This window comes from Arachis hypogaea, chromosome 19, assembly GCF_003086295.3.
Source record: "Arachis hypogaea cultivar Tifrunner chromosome 19, arahy.Tifrunner.gnm2.J5K5, whole genome shotgun sequence".
NCBI lineage: Eukaryota > Viridiplantae > Streptophyta > Magnoliopsida > Fabales > Fabaceae > Arachis > Arachis hypogaea.
Window position 1 is genome coordinate 10604536 of NC_092054.1, and position 22856 is coordinate 10627391.

A 22856-nucleotide genomic window follows, 5' to 3' on the forward strand; every position below is an offset into this window, starting at 1 on the left:
GCTAGCTACATTATAATGGAAACTGAAAAATCATATGTCTACAACGAAGAGTTTTGTACAAAAATAATAATTATTAATTGCAGTTGTTTAAAATTGACTAATTATAAATTATTTATCTATATCTTTTTATATTCACAATATTCCAAACCTCATCATTTGAAATCAAATTAAAATCTCTTTCCTACCCCAAAATTTTCAATGAATAAGATACTAATTAAAATTTAAATAATAGAAAACATTGTGAAAAAAATGTTTTCATTAATAATAAGTAACCAAACCTAATCAAATCTTATTGTAAGCATGCCTTCGAATGCGCATTTGTACTTTTATTTCTTCCTTTTTTTTTTAGTCTTCTTCTATTCTTTTTTCCTCTTTTTTCTGCATCATCGGTTTTTTTTTTTTCATTATGCACTCTTCTTTTATTTCTTTTTTTTTCTTTGTATTTTCGTAAGTCTTTTCCTCTTTCTCTTTCCTCTTTTTTTTACATTATCATTCTTTTGTTCTTTTTATTTGTTCTGTGTTTTGGAATGTGTTTTCATTTTTTAAAAAATTTTGTTACCTTTTGTTTCATTTTTTATTTTTTAGCAATAAATACATAAATATTTTAAGAAAACTACAAAAATTTGTAAATAATAACATAAAAATTTCGTGTTTGTGTAGAAAAATTATTATATTTGTCAATCAAAATTTTTTTTTATTTTTTTATATAATTATTTTATGTTCAATTTTATAAAATTTTGTGTTTCATTTTTCGTAGAATTTTGTAACTTTTTATTTATTTTTTTCTCCTCATTTATTTTGTCTATATAGTTATTTTGTGTTCAACTTTATAAATTTGTGTGTCTAACTTCACAATTTTTTTTATGAACTCTAAAGATTTTTGTTTACTCTTTTTTTTGTTTCTTCTCTTTCACAATAAACAAAAAAAAAAGAGAAAATGACAAATCGATCATTGACTTTTTGGTTCGTAAATATTTAAGTCCCTAAAAATGTAAAAATACATTTAATTTCCTAATCTCTTCAAAATCTGCACATATTCATCCTTATATTTAATTTGTTCTATTTTAAAAACTTTCTCATGAGTGCATCCATATCAATACAACGGGAGTCATGTTTAATTTGTCTCTTAGGTCAGACAAATCGAAGTGAACATGAGAGATTAATATGTCCAAGTTTTGAAAAGGTCAGAAATTTAAATGTATTTTTAAATTCTCAATAACTTAAATATTCACATATTAAAAGGTTAAAAATTTATTTGCCATTTCTCAAAAAAAAAAAAAACTTTATAAACAATAACACAAATTCTTCATTTTTTTCTGCTCTTCTTTTTGCTTTTTCAAAAAAAAATAAAAAAAACAAAATAGAAAAAATCACAGTAGTAGAATAAGAAAAAGTAGAAGAAACAAACAAAAAAAAGTTAAAGGTTGTAGCAGCAGAAAAAGAAAAAGAATTGTGTGAATAATTTTTGTTGATCCAATCAATAGTAATTGACCAATTTAGTAGAATTTAATTATTAAAAACGCTTTTACGTATAGCAACTTCGATATATTTATTTTATCCAATCAAATAATCACTAAGAAGGTGAAGAAGTAAAATTTTGTAAAATCAAGGTTTTAATAAGCACAAAAAATAATAATTGTATTTGGTGAAATAACTCTTATCAATTAACTAAATATAAATTTAAATATTTATTAATATCTAAAGTTATATTAAATTTTTTTTATTTTGATAAATATAAATAAATTTTAAAAAATATCTCTTTAATAAATTTTCATAAGCATTCCTAACTTTTCAATGAATACAAGTACATACATTTTTAATTTATTAAATATAAAATCAGATGTTTATACTTTTAAATAACACAAACCGTTATATAAAAAATGTTACCAAATACATTGGTGATTTAAGACTTTTATGACTTTACTTTATCCGTTCAATTAAACTATTTTCATTTTAAAAACACAAGACCGCTTAAAATCCTTGTTAGAAAAATCTCTATTCTGATAATAAGTTGATTTCACTATTTTATTTTTTTTATAATTACATTTTATGTTAATGTTGACTTAGTGTCAAACTATCAATCTGTTTTAGAAAAATACAAACATTTCATTTCATTTGTCCTCTTTTGTTGTTGTATAGGAAAGTGAATATATTCTTCTGACCAAAAAGAAAAGGATAGGGAATATATTCCATTCTGAAAACCATGATTCTGTTTTCCGAATAAGGGCCACGAATCTTCGATCGTCATGATTCCCTTCAGATTCTAATGAGAAACGATATTATACATTTAAAATAACGTTTTATGTGTCAATTTAAGGGGTTTTTTTGGATTTAAATTAAATAAATATAAAATTTACGAAAATACATATAAAGTATAATTAATTACATAAATGCACAATCGACCATATTTCGAGGGCTAATTTTTTTTATATGAGATTGATATGTGAGTTATACTGAGTTATGGAGTATTAGAGAGATATACACCACGTTCAATTTTTTGTTTTAGTGGAAAGAAATCGGACCGTCCGATTTTATTATAGAGAGAGAGTGGATACACAAATCAAACCCAAGGTTTTCTGTGTACACAAATCGGACCCAGAGTTTTCTGTCAATACACAAATCGGACCTAGGGTTTTCAGTACCTCCAATCGAACGGTCCGATATGTCTTGCACAATCCTCATACCCTGGTAAAACACCATATACTTTCATAATTCTGTTATACACCAACTCTCTCTCCATATTAAAATTAAAAAGTTCTATTTCGAGTATCGAAAAAAATTTCAAAAATTAAATACATCTAAATATGTGTCATAAGCGTTAAATGAAATCTCAGTACTGAGAATGAGATACATGCGAGAATAAAATATGAGTTCAGTATCGAAAATATGCACAATGTGCAAATTAATGACTCATTACTCGAGATATGGTCATTTATTTTAATTCAAATAATTTTAAATTTTAAAATTATAAAAATATTTCATTTAAAATTTAGATGATTAAAATTTAAATTAATAATAAAAATAAATATTGTATTAATTATTTATGAGTATTGCAAATTTTATATTTATTGAATTTAAATAAAAAAAGCCATCAATTTAATGGGTTATGAGTATTGCAAATTATTTATGAGTATTTGTTATGATATTTAAAAGTTATTGATTAATTGCTAAAAATAAATAAATAATTAATTTTAAATTTAAAAATATAAAATTTAAAAAATTTTAAATATTTAAAAGATTATAAAAAATAAGTTAGACAAAAATTAAATACCAAATAAAAATAGTATAAAATTTATCACAGACATATTGTAAGTTCTATTAGACAAAATGCAAGACTTTTTTTTTTCGAATGAAGATTTTTATATTTCAATACACTAAACATATAAAAAATACAATAAAAAATTTCCTTTATTATACTATTAATATACTGTTTCTTTAAAGTGCATTTTAGCTTTAAATTTATTAATTAGATTATAATTTGTTTTATTTTATTGTTTATCTTATTGGTTTACTTTTAAATTTTACACAAACAGGTGAGTAACATTCACTCACATTTAAGTTAATACTAGTAAAAAAAAAATGTTCTACTAAATATGAGGTCTCTAACATTCTCCCAAATTTAATATGTTATCTCAAATAATTAATAAAATATATAAATAATTAAATATGCAAAAAGTACACGTCGATTAATTTTGGTGACTCCATTTATTTTCGTTTAGCATTTTTTGAGGACCTTATAGCAGTAGTTACACACAAGAATAAAATCTACAGAGATTAACATGAAGTATAAATTAGAAGTTTGTCACGGTAAATTTTAGAGGGTTAGATTTAACAGTGTTTGTATAGTTTTCTGGAGTGTTTGAGAATACTCTAGATGGTTCCGGAACGTTCTAGAATGTCCTAGAAGGTCCCGGAATACCCTAGAAGGTTCTAGAAGACTCTGGAAGATCATAGAGTATTCTAGAAGAGTGTAGATGTATATAGAAGTATAAAGAGTGGTATGGAATAATCTAGAAACATTTAGAGAGTTGTGGTAGAATAGATATTTGTAAAGAAGGTTCTGGATGATTAATCTGGACCGTTGATTAGATTTAATCATAACCATCCATTGAGGAGGTGGATGGCTATAAATAGGGGTGAGAGTTAGAGTTTGGGTGTGTGTGAATCATTTGTAACCAACACTTGAATAATAAAGTGTTCTTTCCACCAAAGCTTCCTTTCTCTTGTGTTCTTAGCCTTCTTGCTAAGTATTGAGAGTTAGGCTGACTTGGTCTTAGCTCAAGAGGTTGAGTAAGTCCGAGTGCCGGCACGGTAGCGTTGGAGTGTGTCCAAAGCCGTGACAAGTTGCTTGAATATGTGCATAAAAACTAGAAGTGTACTCATACAATAATTGAACATGTCAACTAATATAGTATCGAAAAAAAATATATCATACCCCTAAATAATTTTTTATTCTCAAATAAATGTTTAATTTATTTTCAAATCAATGTAGTATTATTTCAATGAAACTCCAAAATTAATATTGGATGAGAAAGAATAAATATAGTAAAATAGTTAGACAAATAATTATTACCATTAAATTCTACCATTAAGGATACGACTTAAAAATATTAAATACTGAAAAATGGCAGTTTCACAAGACAGAAATAAAAAAAAAAAAAGGCATTCAATAGATAAATTCAAATCTAAATCACAACATTAAACACCATAAAATAAATGTTTATCATTAATAACTAATTTAAATTAATTTAATGATTAATTTATTAATACAAAAAATTAAAATTTCGTGCATACAATAATTCATTTACTAATAATAAATCCTTTAAATAAAGCAGATCAATTCTTTACTTCTGAATACATGAGATATGGTAAAAAACTAAAAACTATCTATGAATGACAGACCCCACAACAATAATTACCATGTAAAAAACGGATATCGCCAGTTAAATCCAATCGATTCATATCATAATAGGCTGCTAAGAAAAGGTTATGTAATTAATGATAATTGGGAGGAGATATCAGGCAAGGCTTCGTCACGTTGGCCTATAAATTCATATCACTTCACACACAAACAACACGTCACTTCTTCAAGCGGCAGTGTTTATCTCAACAATTCTGTGCAACTGTGGAAGCTGAAGCTGCTTCATCAGTAAGGTAACTCTTCAATTTTTTTTGTCAAATTTCAATTCTATCTCTTTCACAATTACTCTTCTCAATACTCCAGAAATAATTCTTCTCTCTTATTGTTATTTTTTCTTTTTAGTGTAATTTATTTATTTTCTTTATAAAATAGCAAAAAACGAACATTTTCTCTAAAGTTGAATTTTAATCAAGTCTTTCAAACTAACCTGTTTCAAATGAGTCCAAAGATCTCGTTTTATCCCATTTGAATTGAACTGTTTTTTAATTAGCGTTTACTTGAGCTTATCCGGAGAATTTTTAACTAAACCTCCATACAAATCGATCCTAAAACAACAAACTAAAAAGCCTATGATCTGTTCCACCTATCTATATATATAGAAACTTGACTCTTCTAAATGAGAAAAAAAAATATTAGTAACCAAAGAGTTGGAGAAGTGCACTAAGCTTTGTGTTTTATAAGTTTTTGAAGATCAAGATCATCATCATGAGCAAGAACGAAGGCAAACACTACGTGGTGTGGAAGGGAAGGGAGCCAGGGATTTACAAGTCATGGGACGACGCTAATGCGCAAGTTAACGGCTACTCGCGAAACTCCTACAAGGGCTTTGACAACTATCCCGAGGCCAAGGAGGCCTATAACCGTCCTAGCCTTTGGGAGAGCGACAAAGCCTCGTCGCACTCCCAAAGTGCGGAGTCTAAAAGCTATGGGAGTTCCACCAGCGGTGTTACGTCTGCCGGATCCTACCAGTCTAATGGCGGTTCGCAGTGGCAGAGTTCCAAGAAAAGTTATTATTGAGGAAAGAGAATATGACTCTACTAATGAAGATAATGGGATAATAATGTTGTGATCAGTCTGTTAAGGTTTAAGTGTTAGTAGTATGCGTGTTTCATTTTGCTTTAGCGTTTTATCTGTGTTTTTACTCTTCTGTAAGACTGTAACTAATGAATAATTGGTAAAATCTTTTTGCCTTAATTTAGTTTTATATAGAATTATTATTCCTACAGGACTTCTATTCTCCATCTAGGGTTTCTTTCTCCGTCATCTCCATTGACACTCGAACCCAGAGATGTCCTTTACAACTAAAGATCATGGCACTATCGAACTTTACTCTTCAAAGTAAAATTCAAACTTTAGAAGATCCAAATCCAAAACTTTAGAAGATCCAAATCCGACTTTAATGGTTAAGATCAATACAGACAGGTACATAAACAGTGAAATAGAAGAAATTTAACCCACAAAATTGAAACTACCCTTTACAATAACTAAACACATTTTTTTGTGTCACATAAATCAACAGAGGGACGACAAATGACATTTGAGCTACAGCTCATCGGCGACACACGGGCCCAAACCATTCGAGTTGAGTTACGTTGGTCTGGCAACCCATGATGGCCCAAACCATACGGGCCAGGCTGCCTGTTGACAGCCCAAGGCCCTCCACCATAAAATGTGAATCATTAAAAATAAGGATCCATTCTTGCACCGACATAAAGTTGAATGGGATGGTCCAGGGTTCCGGGTAAAGAACTACCAAATTTAAATATTTAATACATTAAGAATGACCTCATCTTCAATAAGATTATATTCAAAGCTGATTAACAGCCTAGACACAGGGCTAAAAGATACGAACATGATTGCATGACAATTTGACATAGCAAGAAAATAACAACTAACAAAATAAGAGATCAATATACATGCACTTGAGCAATAAAGACTACACACAAAAAAAAAATTAGAATAACAATTAGATTCTCGAGGAATTTTTTTTGTTTTTTTTGTTAGTTTACCCAAACGGTACAGGTTGAGGACTAATTAGTTTTTGAAAAAAAGAAATACCGATTAAGTTTTCAACTATAACAAACAGGATATATATGTCCAATTACCCATATATTTTGTTATTTACAGTGCTACAAGTCCTACCACGTCAGCATGAAAAACAATGTAGTTTTGGTTATCTCTTGAGTTTTCATATAACTTTACCAATTGCTTTTTATGGTGAAGGGACAAATTAGTATTTTTTTTTCCCTCTAGGCTAATTAGTCCAAGATCAAGATCTTCAGAAATCTAAGTGTTACTTTACTCAGCAAAAAATTATTATTCAATGAATTACAACATGTGGGTAAAGGCACAGATCCTTAAACACTATTAGGATTAGAATCCTAAGAAAAAGAAACAAAAATTAAATTGGTAAAAACAAGAACTCAGGCCTTCCTTCCACTGTATCGACATTTTTTCCTCTATAAGATACGGCAAAGACCTCTCAGTTTACCACATCAGAATTATCCTCCTTGTTTGTTTCAGGTCCTGTATCCCAAATTGAATAAAGCATAAGATCATAAATTTATCACCCAAAATAACAAACTACTTCCAAGTTATATAAAAAGTGAAAAGTTGCCATTAAAGCCAAATGTGGATTAGAATGAGAAATGTATACATACAAACAGAAGAAAACTCCCCAAGTTAAGAAATAACATATAGGTAATGAAAAAGTATATGAAACCAAGAGGTGATCAGTCAAAAAGTAAACAACTTAACTAATTTATAATTATATTTAATTAATTTTATTTGTTTTTAATTTATAATATTTGATATTAATTGCTTCTCACCCCAAATTAAAATTCTGAATGATACGTTGGAGAAATAGGGGCGGGGATCACGGAACTTCCAACAATCCCGATTCTTAGTATATAAAAAAATTTATAAAATATATAAAAGAACATCCATTTAGTATGAAAAAGAAACATTCTGATACTTAGTTGAAGAAACATCCTAATGTCTAGTATAAGCACTATCCACGTTGAGGTTTTGGATTCACCCATAGGCATTTGGCTGGTTTTTGACTGGTACCCTCTTGGTTCCCTAGCATTGTTGATAAGTAATTCTATTGAACTACTGTATACATGGTAGCCACGATAATAACTTTGGAAAGAAAAATCTCAAAATAAACTGAATCCAATAACTGATGGGATTATCCAATATGCAGAAACACGTTGAATAACAACAATGTAACTTGAATTAAGTAACAGCAAGTGGAAACCATAGCTTTGCAGATTAGAATTGTAGTTTCCGAAATAAATTAATCAGAATGCAACACATTTTTATAACACTAGCAGTGTAAAATGGCTTGGTTATTGTTTCGGACTTGGTATATGAATTTGTATGAAATCCATAGTGCAGAGAATAGAAAAACAAATAATTCTCAAAGCTGAAGAAGTTCAAAACTTTCAATAGCAGCAAAACTCTAAAAAACTTTTCAGATCCCAGTAGCATCTTAAGTAGTGACATGCTACTATACCATTTGGACAACAATAACCTTCAAGATGCTTGGCAACACTACCATAATGATTCAATTACAAAGTCCTAACAATGGAACCGCAAACTTAAGCCAATGAAAAACAACAAATGCAATGAACACAATTCAAGGTAACAACTCTATCAGCATTATTGGGCCAATATGAATAATCTGGCAATTTCAGGTTAGGACATTGATTAGGTAAACACATTTATGACACGACGACTTTAAAATTATAATTTGTATAAACTTAAGAGATTATTCAGCCAACTAAGGGTCCTTGTTCGAATAGTGTTCTTACAAGCATTTTTCAACATACTTCACTTCTAACTTAATTCCACTTCAAAAAGATTTAAAACTAAGTATTTTTCTAATTCTGAAATTTTTGGGAGCCTATCTAACAAATCATTAACACATGTAACTAGTAACCGTAGCAAGTAAAAATTGCCCAAGAACACAAAATCAAGTACCTTCTTCTGCTACTCCTTCATCTTCATAATCTTCTTCTTCTTCTTCTTCATCATCTTCATCATCACCACCCTGGTAATCAACCCCATACCTCTGATTCAAGTAATCCACAGCAGCAGGTGTAAGCACAAGCTTATCAGCATTCAAAATATCAAACAAATTCAGCGTCCTCGGCGTCAAAACCTTCACCGTCCCAATGTTCCGGCTCGAAAGCACAACGTTCTCCGGCACCTCCATCATCAAGAACATGGCCTTTTCCTTAGGGTCCAGTCCCCACCGCTTCATCGCCGCAATGAACTCCTTCGTCTTCGGCTTCCCCTGAAACTCCTCCGCGAAGTCCTCGACCACGAACGTGTTCACCGCCGCGCTCGCCATCGCGGTGGAAATCGCAAGCCTCTTTTCCTTCCTGTTTATTTTGATGCTCCAGTCCCTGGGCTTGGGCCCGAAAATGACACCTCCGCCGGGCCTGAGCGGTGTCCTGTTGGACCCCCTGCGGGCCCGGCCGGTCTTCTTCTGCGGATAGGGTTTTCTCCCTCCGCCGCGAACCTCGGCCCGCGTTAGGGTTGAGGCGGTGCCACGGCGCTTGTTTTGGAGGTCGGTGATGATTGCGCGGTGGACGACGGCGCGTGCGGTGTCGGGAGGGGCGGCGCGAAGGTCGAGTTGCGCTTCGCCGATTTTGTCGCCGGAAAATGAGAGAAGCGGTAGGGTTGCGGCTTTGCACGCGACGGAGAGAGAGTGAGAGAAGGGTTTTGATGGTGAGGGTAGTTTGGGGATTTTGGTATTGTTGAAGAAGATAGAGGAAGAGAAGAAGGAGAGGGAGGTTGAGGGTGGTGTTGTGAGTGAACACATTGTTGTGGTTTATCCGAGTTTCGCTGAGTCAGTAACTCGCACTTCTGCTGTTGTTGCTGCTGCTTCTATCCTATCCACTAAAGGGATAGATAGGGAGTGGTGGTTACTCGGGAAATTGGTAAACCAGCTAGCTTAACTTAACTTCATTATTACTGGAGACTTGAGAGTTGAGACCCTTTTCTTTCTCGTTATTTTTCTTTGGAAAAGTATACGGAACTAAGTATGACGAGCTATTAACTGAATAACTCAATTATTTATAATTATTTTATTTAGTTTTATTCAATTATAATATAGAATATTTGTTATTAATTGCTTGATATATTAAAATTAAGAGGTCTGCTACACATACAAGTTTTTTTGGCTTACAAGTTTTACAAGTCTAATAAAACACATGCATTACATTTAATTAACGCATTACACACTTCCACATTCAAGAGTAAATAAAACGCACGTTATTCAACAACTTCCTGTTTCCAAAGCGCACTACTCACTATACATTATGAACGACTATTCTTCTTCTTCCTCCATGAAAATAATTTTCTTGCCAAATTTGAAGATAATAGAACTTCAAAAATACACACAAACGATTACAGAAATACACCCAAAGGATTACAGAAATACACCCAAACGGTTACAGGAATTCACCCAAACGATTCTAGAAATACACCCAAAGGATTATAGAAATACACTTAAAGGATTACAAAAATACACCCAAAGGATTTAAGAAATACACCTAAAATTCGTTGAAGTACACCTTATGCATATTTCAGAACTCTTTCTCTTTCTCCTCCTCATCTTCTGCTTCTTCTTCTTCTTCAAAAACGATTTCAGAGCTTGATGTCAAAAAACAATGGAAATTGAGAATAACGAAGAAAGAAAACAGAGAGAAAAGCACGTAAATGAAGAAGAAGAACAGAAAGAGGAAGAAAAACGTGCAGCAAGAAGAAGAAGGAGGAGAAAGAGAAGGCAAGAAACGAAAGAAAAGAAGAAGAAAAGGAAGAGGAAGAAGAACGTGCAAGAAGAAGAATAACGAGAAAGAGAAGGCAAGAAACGAAAGAAAAGAAGAAGAAGAAGAAGAGGAAGAGGAAGAAGAACGTGCAGCAAGAAGAAGAAGAAGGAGAAAGAGAAGGCAAGAAATGAAAGAAAAGAAGAAGAAGAAGAAGAAGAAGAAGAAGAAGAAGAAGAAGAACGTAGACCTTGCATCGCGTTTTTAGGATTTATTCGTTAATTAACTTGTAAAGCATACAAGCCCTAATGACTTGTATGCAGAGTTTTTCTGTAAAATTAAATTGAGTAATACGTTTAACCAATTTCGATAGGAATCACGGAAGTGGACTCCCAGCTTTTGTTTCTTCACTTTTTCTCTTTTTATAACTACGGTGCATCGGTTCACTCTTCCACACAGCAACAGCGCCGACCTTTTTCATTTAACGGGTTAATACTCAAATTCGTCCCCGAAAGATTACGCGATCTTCATTTTCGTCTTCGAATGATTTTTTTTTAATCAAATTAGTCCCTGAAAGATAAAAAAAAAAGAGTCAAATTAGTCCTTCTATCAGTTGGACGATGACATGGCATGTTAAATGCCACGTGTCACTTGACATGTAGAAAAGATTTTTATAGTCAAAATAATCCTTAAAAGTCCAAACGTATGTCATTTTCATCCCTCAAATTTTAAAAATTAGTCAAACTAGTCCTTATATAATTTTTTTTATTTTTTCTTCATAATATTAAATTTGAAATATTTTTTGATATTACTAATTTTAATAGAAATGTAATTGACAAACAAAACATTAGTAATTGTATCTTTTTCTTCTTAAAAATTTTTTTCAATAAAATTATCTCTCTCTTTTAATTCTTCTCAAAATCTCTCTTATTCTTTTCTATTCTAAAATATTTTTCTTACATACATTTTGCTGGAATATATATATATATATATATATATATATATATATATATATATATATATATATATATATATATACTCAAAATTGAAATGTATGTATTTATTAACCTAAACAAAGTTATATGCTCGAAATCAAAATTTATGTATGTTAAGCTAAACAAAGTTACACCACTATTTTTTTCTACTACATCTTTTTTTTTGTCTATTACGGTATTACTTACGTATAGAATGTAATGATAGTAATACTTAGAGTCAAAATTTGTGGATCTTCTTGAATTTTGACTCTAAGTATCACTACCATTACATCCTATATGTAAGTAATACCGTAATGGAAAAAAATATGTAGTAGAAAAAAAAATAGTGGTATAACTTTGTTTAAGTTAACATACATAAATTTTGATTTTGAGCATATAACTTTGTTTAGATTAATAAAAACATACATTTCAATTTTGAGTGTATATATATATATATATATATATATATATATATATATATATATATATATATATATATATATATATATATTTCCAGTAAAATGTATGTAAGAACAAGGTTTTAGAATATAAAAGAATAAGAGAGATTTTGAGAAGAATTAAAGGAGAGAGATAATTTTATTGAAAAAAAATTTTAAGAAGAAAAGATACAATTACTAATGTTTTGTTTGTCAATTATATTTCTATTAAAATTAGTAGTATCAAAAAATATTTCAAATTTAATATTATGAAGAAAAAATAAAAAAAATATATAAGGACTAGTTTGACTAATTTTTAAAATTTGAGGGATGAAAATGACTTACGTCAGGACTTTCAAAGACTATTTTGACTATAAAAATCTTTTTTACATGTCAAGTGACACGTGGCGTTGACCGTGGCGTTGACCTGCCACGTGGCGTGCCACGTCATCGTCCAACTGACAGCAGGACTAATTTGACTTATTTTTTATCTTTCAGGGACTAATTTGATTGAAAAAATCATCCGGGGACGAAAATGAAGATCGCGTAATCTTTCGGGGACGAATTTGAGTATTAACCCTTCATTTAACCATCCTATCTGTCATCTCCTGTTCGATTTTTTGCTGTTTGTGCCACTATTAGCAGTGTTATTTGTGAGCGTGGTGCAAATATTGTTCAAAGTTGTAGTGCATCCTTTAATTCATCTACTCATCAATTGTCTCTACCCTCTTCATCAAATCATCCAACTCATGGTTGCCTCGTCGCTTCTTCTCATTGTGTGCCGTAATTAGCGGCGACATTCGTGAGCGTGGTACAAGTGGTGTTCACAACTTGATAACATCCCCATTCTCCCGCAAGGACCATCACGCCTAGCCTTTCCTTCACAAAGAAATTGTCGTCGTGGTGCAAGGCTTCCGGAAGAGGCATCGTCCATGGAGTTTTCAATCCTAGAAGGAGTATTGAATAACACATTGATCAATTCAACGGAAGGCAATGAAGAATTGAGTATGGGTAATGTTGTTATTTAACAGGGATCTAAGGTATGTTGGAGAGGTTGGTCTTGCATTATAGAAAATTTTATGACAATGTGTTATGTATGTTTCTTATTCATGCTAATTAGATGTTTTTTTAGTTGATTTATTTGGGAAAATCTGGTACAATAATGTGGTTACTCGAGATATTAATGAAGAGGTGTGTTTTTATCTTGAACATGTTTTAGTTAACACTAGTTTATATATCGGTATGAGTGGATATCTCTTGGTGTAAACGCTCGAAAAACTATTTTGCTTGACTCCTATATGTGTTTGCACTATTTTTTGATATTTTGTATTGAAGTGGTTCGTTATATAGTAATGATCTCAAGTTGATAAAGGTTTTTTTTTTTGTGTCTTTGATTAAAAGTCGACGAAATTACCGATATCATTGTGATGGAAAAAGATGAATTGGAATTGAGACATGAGGTTTGAATTATTCCTTGTTGTTTGTTACCACATTATAATTAGTTCGTTCATGCTAGTTTTAATTGGTACTGCCATTGAACATTTGGTTTTGTGAATTGCATTACAGTTGCCGAATTATAGTGGAATCAGTGAAAAGAAAATCCCAGTCATAGGAATGTGTTTTAATTCGTTGTCTCTGGCATAGAAATTTTATGTAAATTATGCAAAGAAAGTTGGGTTCGTAACTAAAGTTAAGAACACGAATTTCGACAAGATGAAGAAGGAATCAAAGATACCCATTAATCAATCTATTCACTGCACCCGAGAAGGTTATTGGGAGTCTCAAGTGAAGGCAGCAACTCAGAAACACAGAATAACAGCCACGAGATGTAAAGCAAGGATGTATGTCATGTTGGACATGGAGAAGGAAAGTTGGATTGTGTCTAAATTAGAATTGAGGCATTCCCACCCCTGTTCGGCTAAGAAAGCGATCCACTATTATGAGTACAGGGAGTTGACCATCCATGATAAGTGCGTCATTACGGATAACAACGAGGCTGGCATAAAATCCAACAAGACATACCTAGCACTGGCTAACGAGGTTGGTGGGTCTTCAAACTTGAGTTTTTCAGAAAAGGATGTCAGAAGTTAAATCACAAGCAAACTCCGCTGTGTTGACGAGAACGCGGACTTTAAGGAGATGATGAATTACTTCGTTCAAATGAAAGAGATCAATCCCAACTTCTTTTATGCCATAGATGTTGACAATGATAATAAGTTCAAGAGCGCACTATGGATATATGCAATGTGCAGGGCTTCGTATGAATATTATGGAGATGTGGTGTCGTTCGACACCACGTACGGAAGAAACAAATCTGTATACTTATGGGTCAATTGCAAAAGCATTTATTTTTTTAATTTGTTTTTATGTCCGTCATTTGTTGCTGGTGTTTTCGCAGGCATGGTCTACTGTTTGCATTATTTATCGGTGTCAACCACCATGAAAAGTCTACTCTTTTTTGTTGTGTTTTATTTGGGAGCGAGGAGATCCTTAGTTTTGAGTGGGTGTTCACGCAATGGGTGAAATGTGTGGGGAACTGTGTAAAACCCGTGAAATTAATGAATGATTAGCTAATAAATTAATTACTAATCCAAGAAATTATAAAATCGAATTTTATAGTTTAATGAGGCAGAACTAATTAAAACATAAATTTTGACACTAATTTTAAAGAATTTGACCCAAGATTGAGCCGAACGGACCGAACCGGACCCGAACAGGGCCCAAGGCCCAACCCAACTCAACAAAACAAAAGAGCTTCAACACTTTCTCCCCTCTCTCATTAAGAAACACGCTGGAATCACAAAGGAGGAGAAGGAAGAACTCAAAACCCTTCGTTCTTGATTCAATCTCACATAACTTTTGATCTAAAATTTCGATTGTCGCACCGTTTGCGGCCATGTGTTCACCGTGTCGAGCTCTACAAAGCTCAGTACTCAATTTGGTAAGTAATACATATCTTCAGTTTCAATTCTCTCATCCCCAATTTCAAAAATTCAATGTTGTGAGGTGTTGAGATTTTGATTTTTTTATGTTTCAGGATCCAATTAGCTTGAAAAATTAGCGAGTTTTTTTACTTGAGGTACGGGTAAAGTAAGGGCCCTCAAACCCTAGTGAATCTCTTGATTATATTTGTTTTGGTATTGAAATTTGGTATATGAATGTGATAATATGTGTTAGGTAGTGTATATGTGAATTTGGAACTCATTTGAAGAGATTGGAAGCTTGGTTGAGCCTTGGGTGCTAAAGTTGTGGTGTTGGAGGCTTGTGATCTTGCCATTTTGGGTGTCTTTGGCTTAGGGGAGAAATCGACCAATGTATGATTTTGGTTTCTCGTATGTAATATATAATATCTTGTGAAAACTTAGGCTATACAACCATAGGATAAGATGAATCACATGTTGGTGTATATGTGGTAGTTTTGATTATTAAATTATGTGTTATTTGATGTGGGTATTAGGTATGTTGGTTGTTAAATGGACGTGGTGAATGGTTGATGAAATAATGATTATTTTAAATAACAATGATATATTAATGATTGAGTATAGATGTGGTATTGATAGTGAATGGTTGAGGTTGGAATTGGTGAAGTTGTGTATGGAAGTGCTATGATATGAATGTGAAATAATAAGATGTGCTTTGGTATGTTTTGGTGTTGTTTGAAGGCTTAGAGTGTTGGTATGAGTTATGATTTTGGTAAAATAGAGGTTGGAGAAGTTTTGTGAAAAACTGAATTTTTGGACAAACTTTGGCGAGGCATAACTCGGCTTTCGGACTCCCAAACTTTTTTCAAACTTATTTTATATAAAAATTAGGTCCGTGAAGTTTACACCGTTCAAAGAACGGATGAAAAACGATTTTTAACGAAAGAGTTATGCGCGTCGGAAGTTGGAGATGTAAAATATGAAATCTGCAATTGTATCAGCTTTTTAAGGAAAACGCAGGTGGCACGTACGCGGACTTATGGCTGTGTACGCGGCCATTTGCCTTTGTCCGGAGAACTTGCGTATGCGGGCAAGTGCTGCATACGCAGGATGGAAAAATTGACACCCCGCGTATGCGCAACATGGCATGCGTACGCGGGCCCCTATTTTTCAGCAAACTGAGTTTTCTGATTTAAATATGATTTTGAGCCTCTAAACCCCTATTTTTACTCTCTAGGACCCTAGAATTGAGTTGTAATTATAGTCAAAAGGGGTTGAACTATGAAGGGGTAGTAACTTAGGAGTGAAGCAAGTTGTGAAATAATTGAATGAAAATAACAGCAAACAAAAAATAGAATTGAAATGACTGAAATAAAAATGGAGTCTCCCAATACTTATATTTTCTGAGCGTCAGTGTGACTAGAAATTTTTAAAGTGAGTGAGTGTGTGAATGAATGGAAGCTCCTCTAACTTATTGAAATTAATCCTATTTATAGAAAAAAAAGTTCTAAGTTAATTGGTATAACTTTGGACTTTAAGCAAATTTGAATTTCAAGTAGTTTTTGCACCTCAAGCAAACTTGGGCACCAAGTATAAGATAACTTGACCACTAAGCCTAATTCATTCTTATTTTCTCCAACCATAATATGCTTCATGCATGTATGATCTTTGACTTTAATTGTTGAATTCTTTCCAACGTTGACTATTTGTACCAAATTTGGCATAACAATAGGTTTAAACAATCCTTCCCAAATGGAATGGACTAATTACAACCTTATCAAATGCTTTATATAGAATTAAAAACGTTTTCGATGTGTAAATAGTCATTTCTAATCGTGAAAGATTCGAACACTGATAAAACTGATCATGAAATAACAAAATTAAAGTTGTATCCATAAAAGATCGACTTTCTACAATAAAACTATCTAAACCCTAAAAAACTACCTAAAAACCTTAAATTACCCTTCCCTCACTCATCATCATCATCACATTACTCTCTCTCTCTCTCTCTCTCTCTCTCTCTCTCTCAGAGCACAGGCTTGCCGCTCAAATCCTCCTTTTCCCCCTTCCATTCACCATTGCTATTTTCGGGTCCCTCTCTGCATGCGTCTACCTTCACTACCACTATCTTCAAAACTGATGAGCAATGGATTCTATTTTTCCCGATTCAAGCTCTTCCCACAACCTCTAGCGCCAACCCAGGCTTGCTTTTGCGACCTTGTGAAGCTCGGAGAACTCGCCGTTGAAGCTTAATGTGAAAACTTTGGGGAAGAGAAGAAAGTTCTACTTTTCGGTTGGAATTCGGGTCAAATCGGTTGGTATTTGGATTTTGCAAGTGGGACTAGGAATGCGTCGCTGAGGAAAGCGAAAGTGGTGGCTTTTTCGGCGCTGGAGACAGTAGCGACTCCGAATGCGAGTGGAATTTCGAAATGCACCGCCACAATCTCCTGCTCCAAAGGTTGAGTGACCAAATTCACCGTTGAACACCTTTAACATTAAACAGATTCAACAATGGCAGCAAAATGTTCAAGTATAGAGCAACGAAGTGGTCGTATCTATTCGAATGACTTTTCAATTCTTGTAGAAGAAGGAAGGTAGTTTCATTGGGAATAATAATGTTGGAGGAGGGAGTAAAGGTTAGGAATTTTTTTTTTGGGACTTTTTTTTATTATTTCTACTAACTAATATGAGCTATATTTTGTTCAATTTTAGATGGAGTTGATAATTTTGATGATGTTCTTTTTGTTCATGTTTTTAATTTTGTGGAGAATTTTCTAGAGTAATTCTATGACTAATGCTGATGATTTTTTTTTTGACAAATTTTCTGTGATTAACCCCATTAGCAGCACGCTTTAAAATAGGAAAAAAATGTTATAACCAGCACTGCAAAAAAAAAAAAGAACAAATAAAATTTTTTGGTAGTCTTTTAGAGTTTAGATAGTTTTATTTTTTGGAGTTGATCTTTCATAGGTACAACTTTAATTTTATTATTTTATGGTCAATTTTATTAGTGTTTGAATCTTTCATATTCAGAGCTATTTACTTGTTTTCATTCATGTAATTTTATTTTTAATATTTTTTATTTATTTTAAATTTATTCCTAGACGCTTTTGATTTTGTTTTTAACATTTTAGATAGAATTAACGTTTAAAAATAATTTTGATATAAATAAAAAATATTAAAAATAAAATTAAACATGAGTAATAATTTTAAAGAAAATAATAAGCGGTACTAACAAAAATCATGTTTTATTTTATTTTATTATTACTATTAATTATTTTCACTAGCAAGGATTGCGCATGACTGGATTTTATTTATTTTAATTTTTAAAATTTAATTAAAAAAAAAAAAGAAAAAGAAAAGCAGCAGAACAAACAAATAGATCTTAGTTTTTGTTTCTCCTCTTTCAACTCCGTTCCGTTTTTTCTCCCAAATCCCCGGTTCCCTTCCACGTGGAGCACCGGATCCTTTCTCCGCCATTAACCCTCCTTTTTCCGGCGACTTCACGGCTCCCTCCGATTCTCCTCCTCCATGAATCCCGAGTAGTACGTCCCTCTATTTCTCTCACTCCCTCCATATTTTAGTATCGGCTTTGAATCTCTTGTGCCTCTTCGTGAATTGTTTCGACAAATTCAATTCCTTTCGTGGTTTTCGTTTGGAGTTCCTCGAAACAGTAATTTCCGTTGATTAGTTGATAACCCTAGATTGGATCAGCTTCATATATTATGCTGTGAGGAGGTTGATAACCTTAGAAGTTGTTTATTATTATTGTTATTATTTTTAAAAAGTACTAAAGTATCTTCTGTGGAAATGGATTTTTACTCTTCAAATTGTGTCCTTTTTTGGGTTGGTTCAGTGGTTCCTTGATCTTGACCATTATTGGTGAGCTTCTGTGTTTTACTTCCGAGTATTTTAGCATTTTTATAAAAATTGACCAAATATAAGAATGAAAAGAAAAGAAGAGAGAATACAAACGAGAATCTTAGTTTATGATCGAATTATAGCTCCCTTAACATTTTTTTTTCTTTTGCGGGGGGTGGGGGGAATAGGTTACGTTACATTCGAAATTCCTGAATAAATTTTTCTTTTAACCAAGTTAGGTTAGTGTGATGAGGACTAATGACCCACCTTTGGAATTATTGCTTCCTACAATAATGCCAATTGATAAGATTTAACATAACAATTGACACGGATTTCACCCTTGTGTTATTACATCATGTTTTAGGGCTTCAAATAGATGGATCCTAAGGAAATTGCGAAAGAACTTGTCAAGAGAGATTTAATCATAAAGGGACCAAGTTCAGACATGATTCTGGATAGAGCTCAATAATGTTGTTTGATCCGTGGAGCTGCTAAAACATTGTTTTTGTTGTTGTTGTTGTAGTAGTAGCAGTACATACTATGTTTGTCTTTATGTACATGAAATGATTTTGGTTGTCCATGAAGTAGATCTCTGTCATTTAGTTGGCAAACTTAATCTGTTGCGGTTATCCTTTGCAGTGATTATCTGTTCAAGCTCCTTCTTATTGGAGACTCTGGTGTTGGCAAATCATGTCTTCTTCTGAGATTTGCTGTAAGCCATCTACCGCATCTAATTCTAAAATTTTTCTTTGTTGTGTTCTTTTACCTTGCTGTCATTGTTGGTCTTTGAGTGAAAATGTGATGCGTATTAAAGTAATCTTTGAAGCATTACTTATTGAATTTATATGCATTACTGTTGCTGCTAAATACATTAGTTAAATAAATTTTATTGTTTATTTCCAGGATGATTCATACATTGAGAGCTACATTAGCACCATCGGAGTTGATTTTGTGAGTACATTTGCAAATATTTAGCTTGAACTCATTTGAAAATGTGTTTTAACTGATCATTTCGTGTTGTTGTCTGTAGAAAATACGAACTGTTGAGCAGGATGGGAAGACGATTAAACTTCAGATTGTATGTATCTGATTGCTTTATTTGCTAACATTTCTTTTGATTAAGCTTAAGAAATATGTTTTAATATTTCTGCCATGTTTATAGACCATGTGGATAACTGAACTTCATGGCCATATTGATTTATTGTTTCCTACATTGCTTTACAATCTGTTTCTTGTAGTGGGATACTGCTGGACAAGAACGGTTTAGAACAATAACCAGTAGCTACTATCGCGGGGCACATGGAATCATTGTGAGTGATGAATGTCCTGACATTTAATTTTAAATATTGAAAATTCCCTATCTATGGGGATCACTTAAGGTGAGCTACTGACTGCTTTTTCTTTGCTGGCAGATTGTTTATGATGTGACAGATGAAGAGAGCTTCAATAATGTGAAGCAGTGGCTCAGTGAAATCGATCGCTATGCTAGTGACAACGTCAACAAACTCTTAGTTGGAAACAAGAGTGATCTGACAGCAAATAGAGTTGTCTCATATGAAACAGCCAAAGTACAGCTTTAATACACATACTCGATTTTCTGTTGTTTTCTCATGAAGGAAATAACTTCTACTCTTCAACTCTGTTCAATTTTTCTGCTAGTGGGGTGATTCATATTGGTCTTGTTTCTGCTTCAGCATTTGTAACCAGTTCTTTTCCTTGTACTCCTATTGCAGGCGTTTGCCGATGAAATAGGCATTCCTTTTATGGAAACTAGTGCAAAAGACTCTACAAATGTCGAACAAGCATTCATGGCCATGTCTGCTGCCATCAAGAATAGGTAATTTGTTCCTGATTCTTATTTAATGATAGATGATAGATATTAGGGAAAATCTCCAAGTTTGGTGTCACTTGGCAAGTTGGCCATGTATTGGTTATTGCCTTCCTGGAATTATGATTGATAATTTATCAACGGTGTTTTGACTTTTGAGAGCTTTAGTGTCAAATCTGAAATTTTATGCTATTCTTTTCTGGCATTGATTTCGTTCAAGCATGTTATCTTACGCTTTATTTGTGACATCAATATAGAATGGCGAGCCAACCAGCCGCAAACAATGCAAGGCCTCCCACAGTGCAGATCAAAGGACAGCCAGTTGGACAGAAAAGTGGGTGTTGCTCTTCCTAGTCAGATAATGTTACAGATCCTTTTTCACTTGGTCTGCTAGTTGCTCTGTTCCATGTAAGATTTGTCATTTTAGTAAGTAGTGGATCCATGTCATATAATTTGTCCTGTGGTTTGAGAATTGACCTAGATGATCCCATTCTTTACATATACTTAAATGGTATGTTTGGGCTTATTATATTAGCACTCGTTAATGATAAATCTATATCTTCCAGCTCATATCTTCACTAAGTTTTCTTTCAGTTTCTGTCTTAGAACTGTATAATTTTGCACAATATGTACCCTATAATAAATGTTTATCTGGTTCTAGCCGTCACTCCCTGACTTGTATAAAAGGAATTGATTTTGCTAACATGTATATCTTGGTAACGGATATTAATGGATATTAATGAAGCAAGAAAAGATCTTGGTTCTAGCACCTGTTCAACAAGGCAGATTTGAACCTCATGCCCAATGGCACACCTAATTTCACGTGAAGCTTTGGACTTGTTCGGTTGCTCTATTTGGTTACACAGGAAAGTGCAGGAGAAATTCTACATCAAATTGCCATACAACCGATAAAATTTTTTGGGCCTTTTCCCAAAGTTCTATTTGTCGATGTTTTTTTAAATGAACGTCCGGTGATGCAAAATACTGAGCCTCTTCGTATGGAGGTTTTGGCTTACTATTTTTACTAGATAGAATGGAGATAAAATAAAGCAAGTTTACAATAGAAATGGTAGAGAGCTACTAAAATTTATTCTTTTTTGACTATTATTTTTAATCATCAATCTAATTTTTTTAGTTTAGTAATTTAACAATATACTTTAGCTTATATATTTAAACATCGATGACTAAACGATAAATTCTATTGGTCTTTTAACATTTTTCAATTTACAATCATCGCAAATATTATCTGGGAAAATAAGGATGGATTTAGATTCTCTAAAGTTTGAATTTCACTTTAGAGAGTAAAGTGTCTCTTACTATTTATTTTATAGGTAGGACCAAGAATAAATATGAGAGAGAAACCATTTAAGGGTAGAAGATTATACTTTATCCTCTAAAATACAAATTTAAAATTTAGAAGATCCAAATTCAATAAGGATATGATATTTTATTTTTTAGAAATGCATTATGGTAATAGACAACTTTGTGAGTAAAAGTAACTTAGACCAATTGACTCATAAAAGGGATTGGTCAAGTCAATCGTTCACCCACCTTAACTGAAACAGGTTTTTTGTTTCAAATATGCTTGTAAAAATGAGATGATTAATAGGTTCGAGTCAATTAACCCGTGAATTAACCTTAGAAATGCAGAATATAGCGCATCTTGCAAAACAAGCATGGAGAGCTTTGAAGAATCCTGATGCAATTTGGGTAAAAATTCTACAAGCTGTCTATTACCCAAAGGGCAATTTCTGGGAGGCGCAGGTTGGGAAGAATTCTTCGTGGATATGGAAAAGCATTCTGCATGGACGAGAATTGCTAAGGATGAAAGGAAAGTGGAGTGTTGGAAATGGGTCAAAAATTAATATATGGAGGGATAATTGGATAGCTGAAGTAGGTAAGGTGCTGGGGAATGGTAGACAAGATAATCAGAAAGTTGAAGAGCTCATTGAAGAGGGAAGGGGTTGGAATGAGAGAAAAATCAGAAGCATGTTTTCGCCAGAAATTTGTGATGCTATCATTAGAACCCCAATTAGTTTTGTGAATAAGGAGGATGATTTATACTGGCCTGCAAGAGATGATGGTATATATACCATAAAGACAGGTTATTTCGCAGCAAAAGGAGAATTTCAATCTC

The 22856-nt window shown here is 32.7% G+C and overlaps 2 protein-coding genes and 1 long non-coding RNA gene across 3 annotated transcripts; 2 read left to right on the forward strand and 1 right to left on the reverse strand.

The window, feature by feature from the left end:
* The first annotated feature begins 4997 nt into the window (after positions 1 to 4997).
* LOC112777129 (uncharacterized) lies at positions 4998 to 6115 on the forward strand. The gene is made up of 2 exons (XR_003190321.3): positions 4998 to 5154; positions 5603 to 6115. It is a non-coding gene; the product is annotated as an uncharacterized lncRNA (long non-coding RNA).
* Positions 6116 to 7198: 1083 nt separating this feature from the next.
* On the reverse strand, positions 7199 to 9983 carry LOC112776079 (large ribosomal subunit protein uL4c). The gene is made up of 2 exons (XM_025820056.2): positions 8906 to 9983; positions 7199 to 7447 (listed from the first exon to the last, which is right to left on the reverse strand). Exons 1-2 carry the CDS (start codon positions 9750 to 9752, stop codon positions 7404 to 7406), a joined length of 891 nt encoding a protein of 296 aa, XP_025675841.1. The 5' UTR covers positions 9753 to 9983; the 3' UTR covers positions 7199 to 7403.
* Positions 9984 to 18281: 8298 nt separating this feature from the next.
* On the forward strand, positions 18282 to 21289 carry LOC112775621 (ras-related protein RABD2a). Its single transcript, XM_025819375.3, has 8 exons — positions 18282 to 18575; positions 19531 to 19603; positions 19795 to 19842; positions 19922 to 19969; positions 20130 to 20201; positions 20304 to 20459; positions 20625 to 20728; positions 20977 to 21289. Exons 1-8 carry the CDS (start codon positions 18562 to 18564, stop codon positions 21071 to 21073), a joined length of 612 nt encoding a protein of 203 aa, XP_025675160.1. The 5' UTR covers positions 18282 to 18561; the 3' UTR covers positions 21074 to 21289.
* Positions 21290 to 22856: the final 1567 nt, after the last annotated feature.

Coding starts and splice junctions, on each gene's coding strand:
- LOC112776079 (XM_025820056.2), bottom strand. CDS start 9,752: ATGTGTTCACTCACAACACCACCCTCAACCTCCCTCTCCTTCTTCTCT. Junction 7,448..8,905: donor TGAAGGAGTAGCAGAAGAAG/GTACTTGATTTT, acceptor TTTGGGATACAG/GACCTGAAACAAACAAGGAG.
- LOC112775621 (XM_025819375.3), top strand. Junction 19,604..19,794: donor GTCTTCTTCTGAGATTTGCT/GTAAGCCATCTA, acceptor GTTTATTTCCAG/GATGATTCATACATTGAGAG. Junction 20,729..20,976: donor TCTGCTGCCATCAAGAATAG/GTAATTTGTTCC, acceptor ACATCAATATAG/AATGGCGAGCCAACCAGCCG.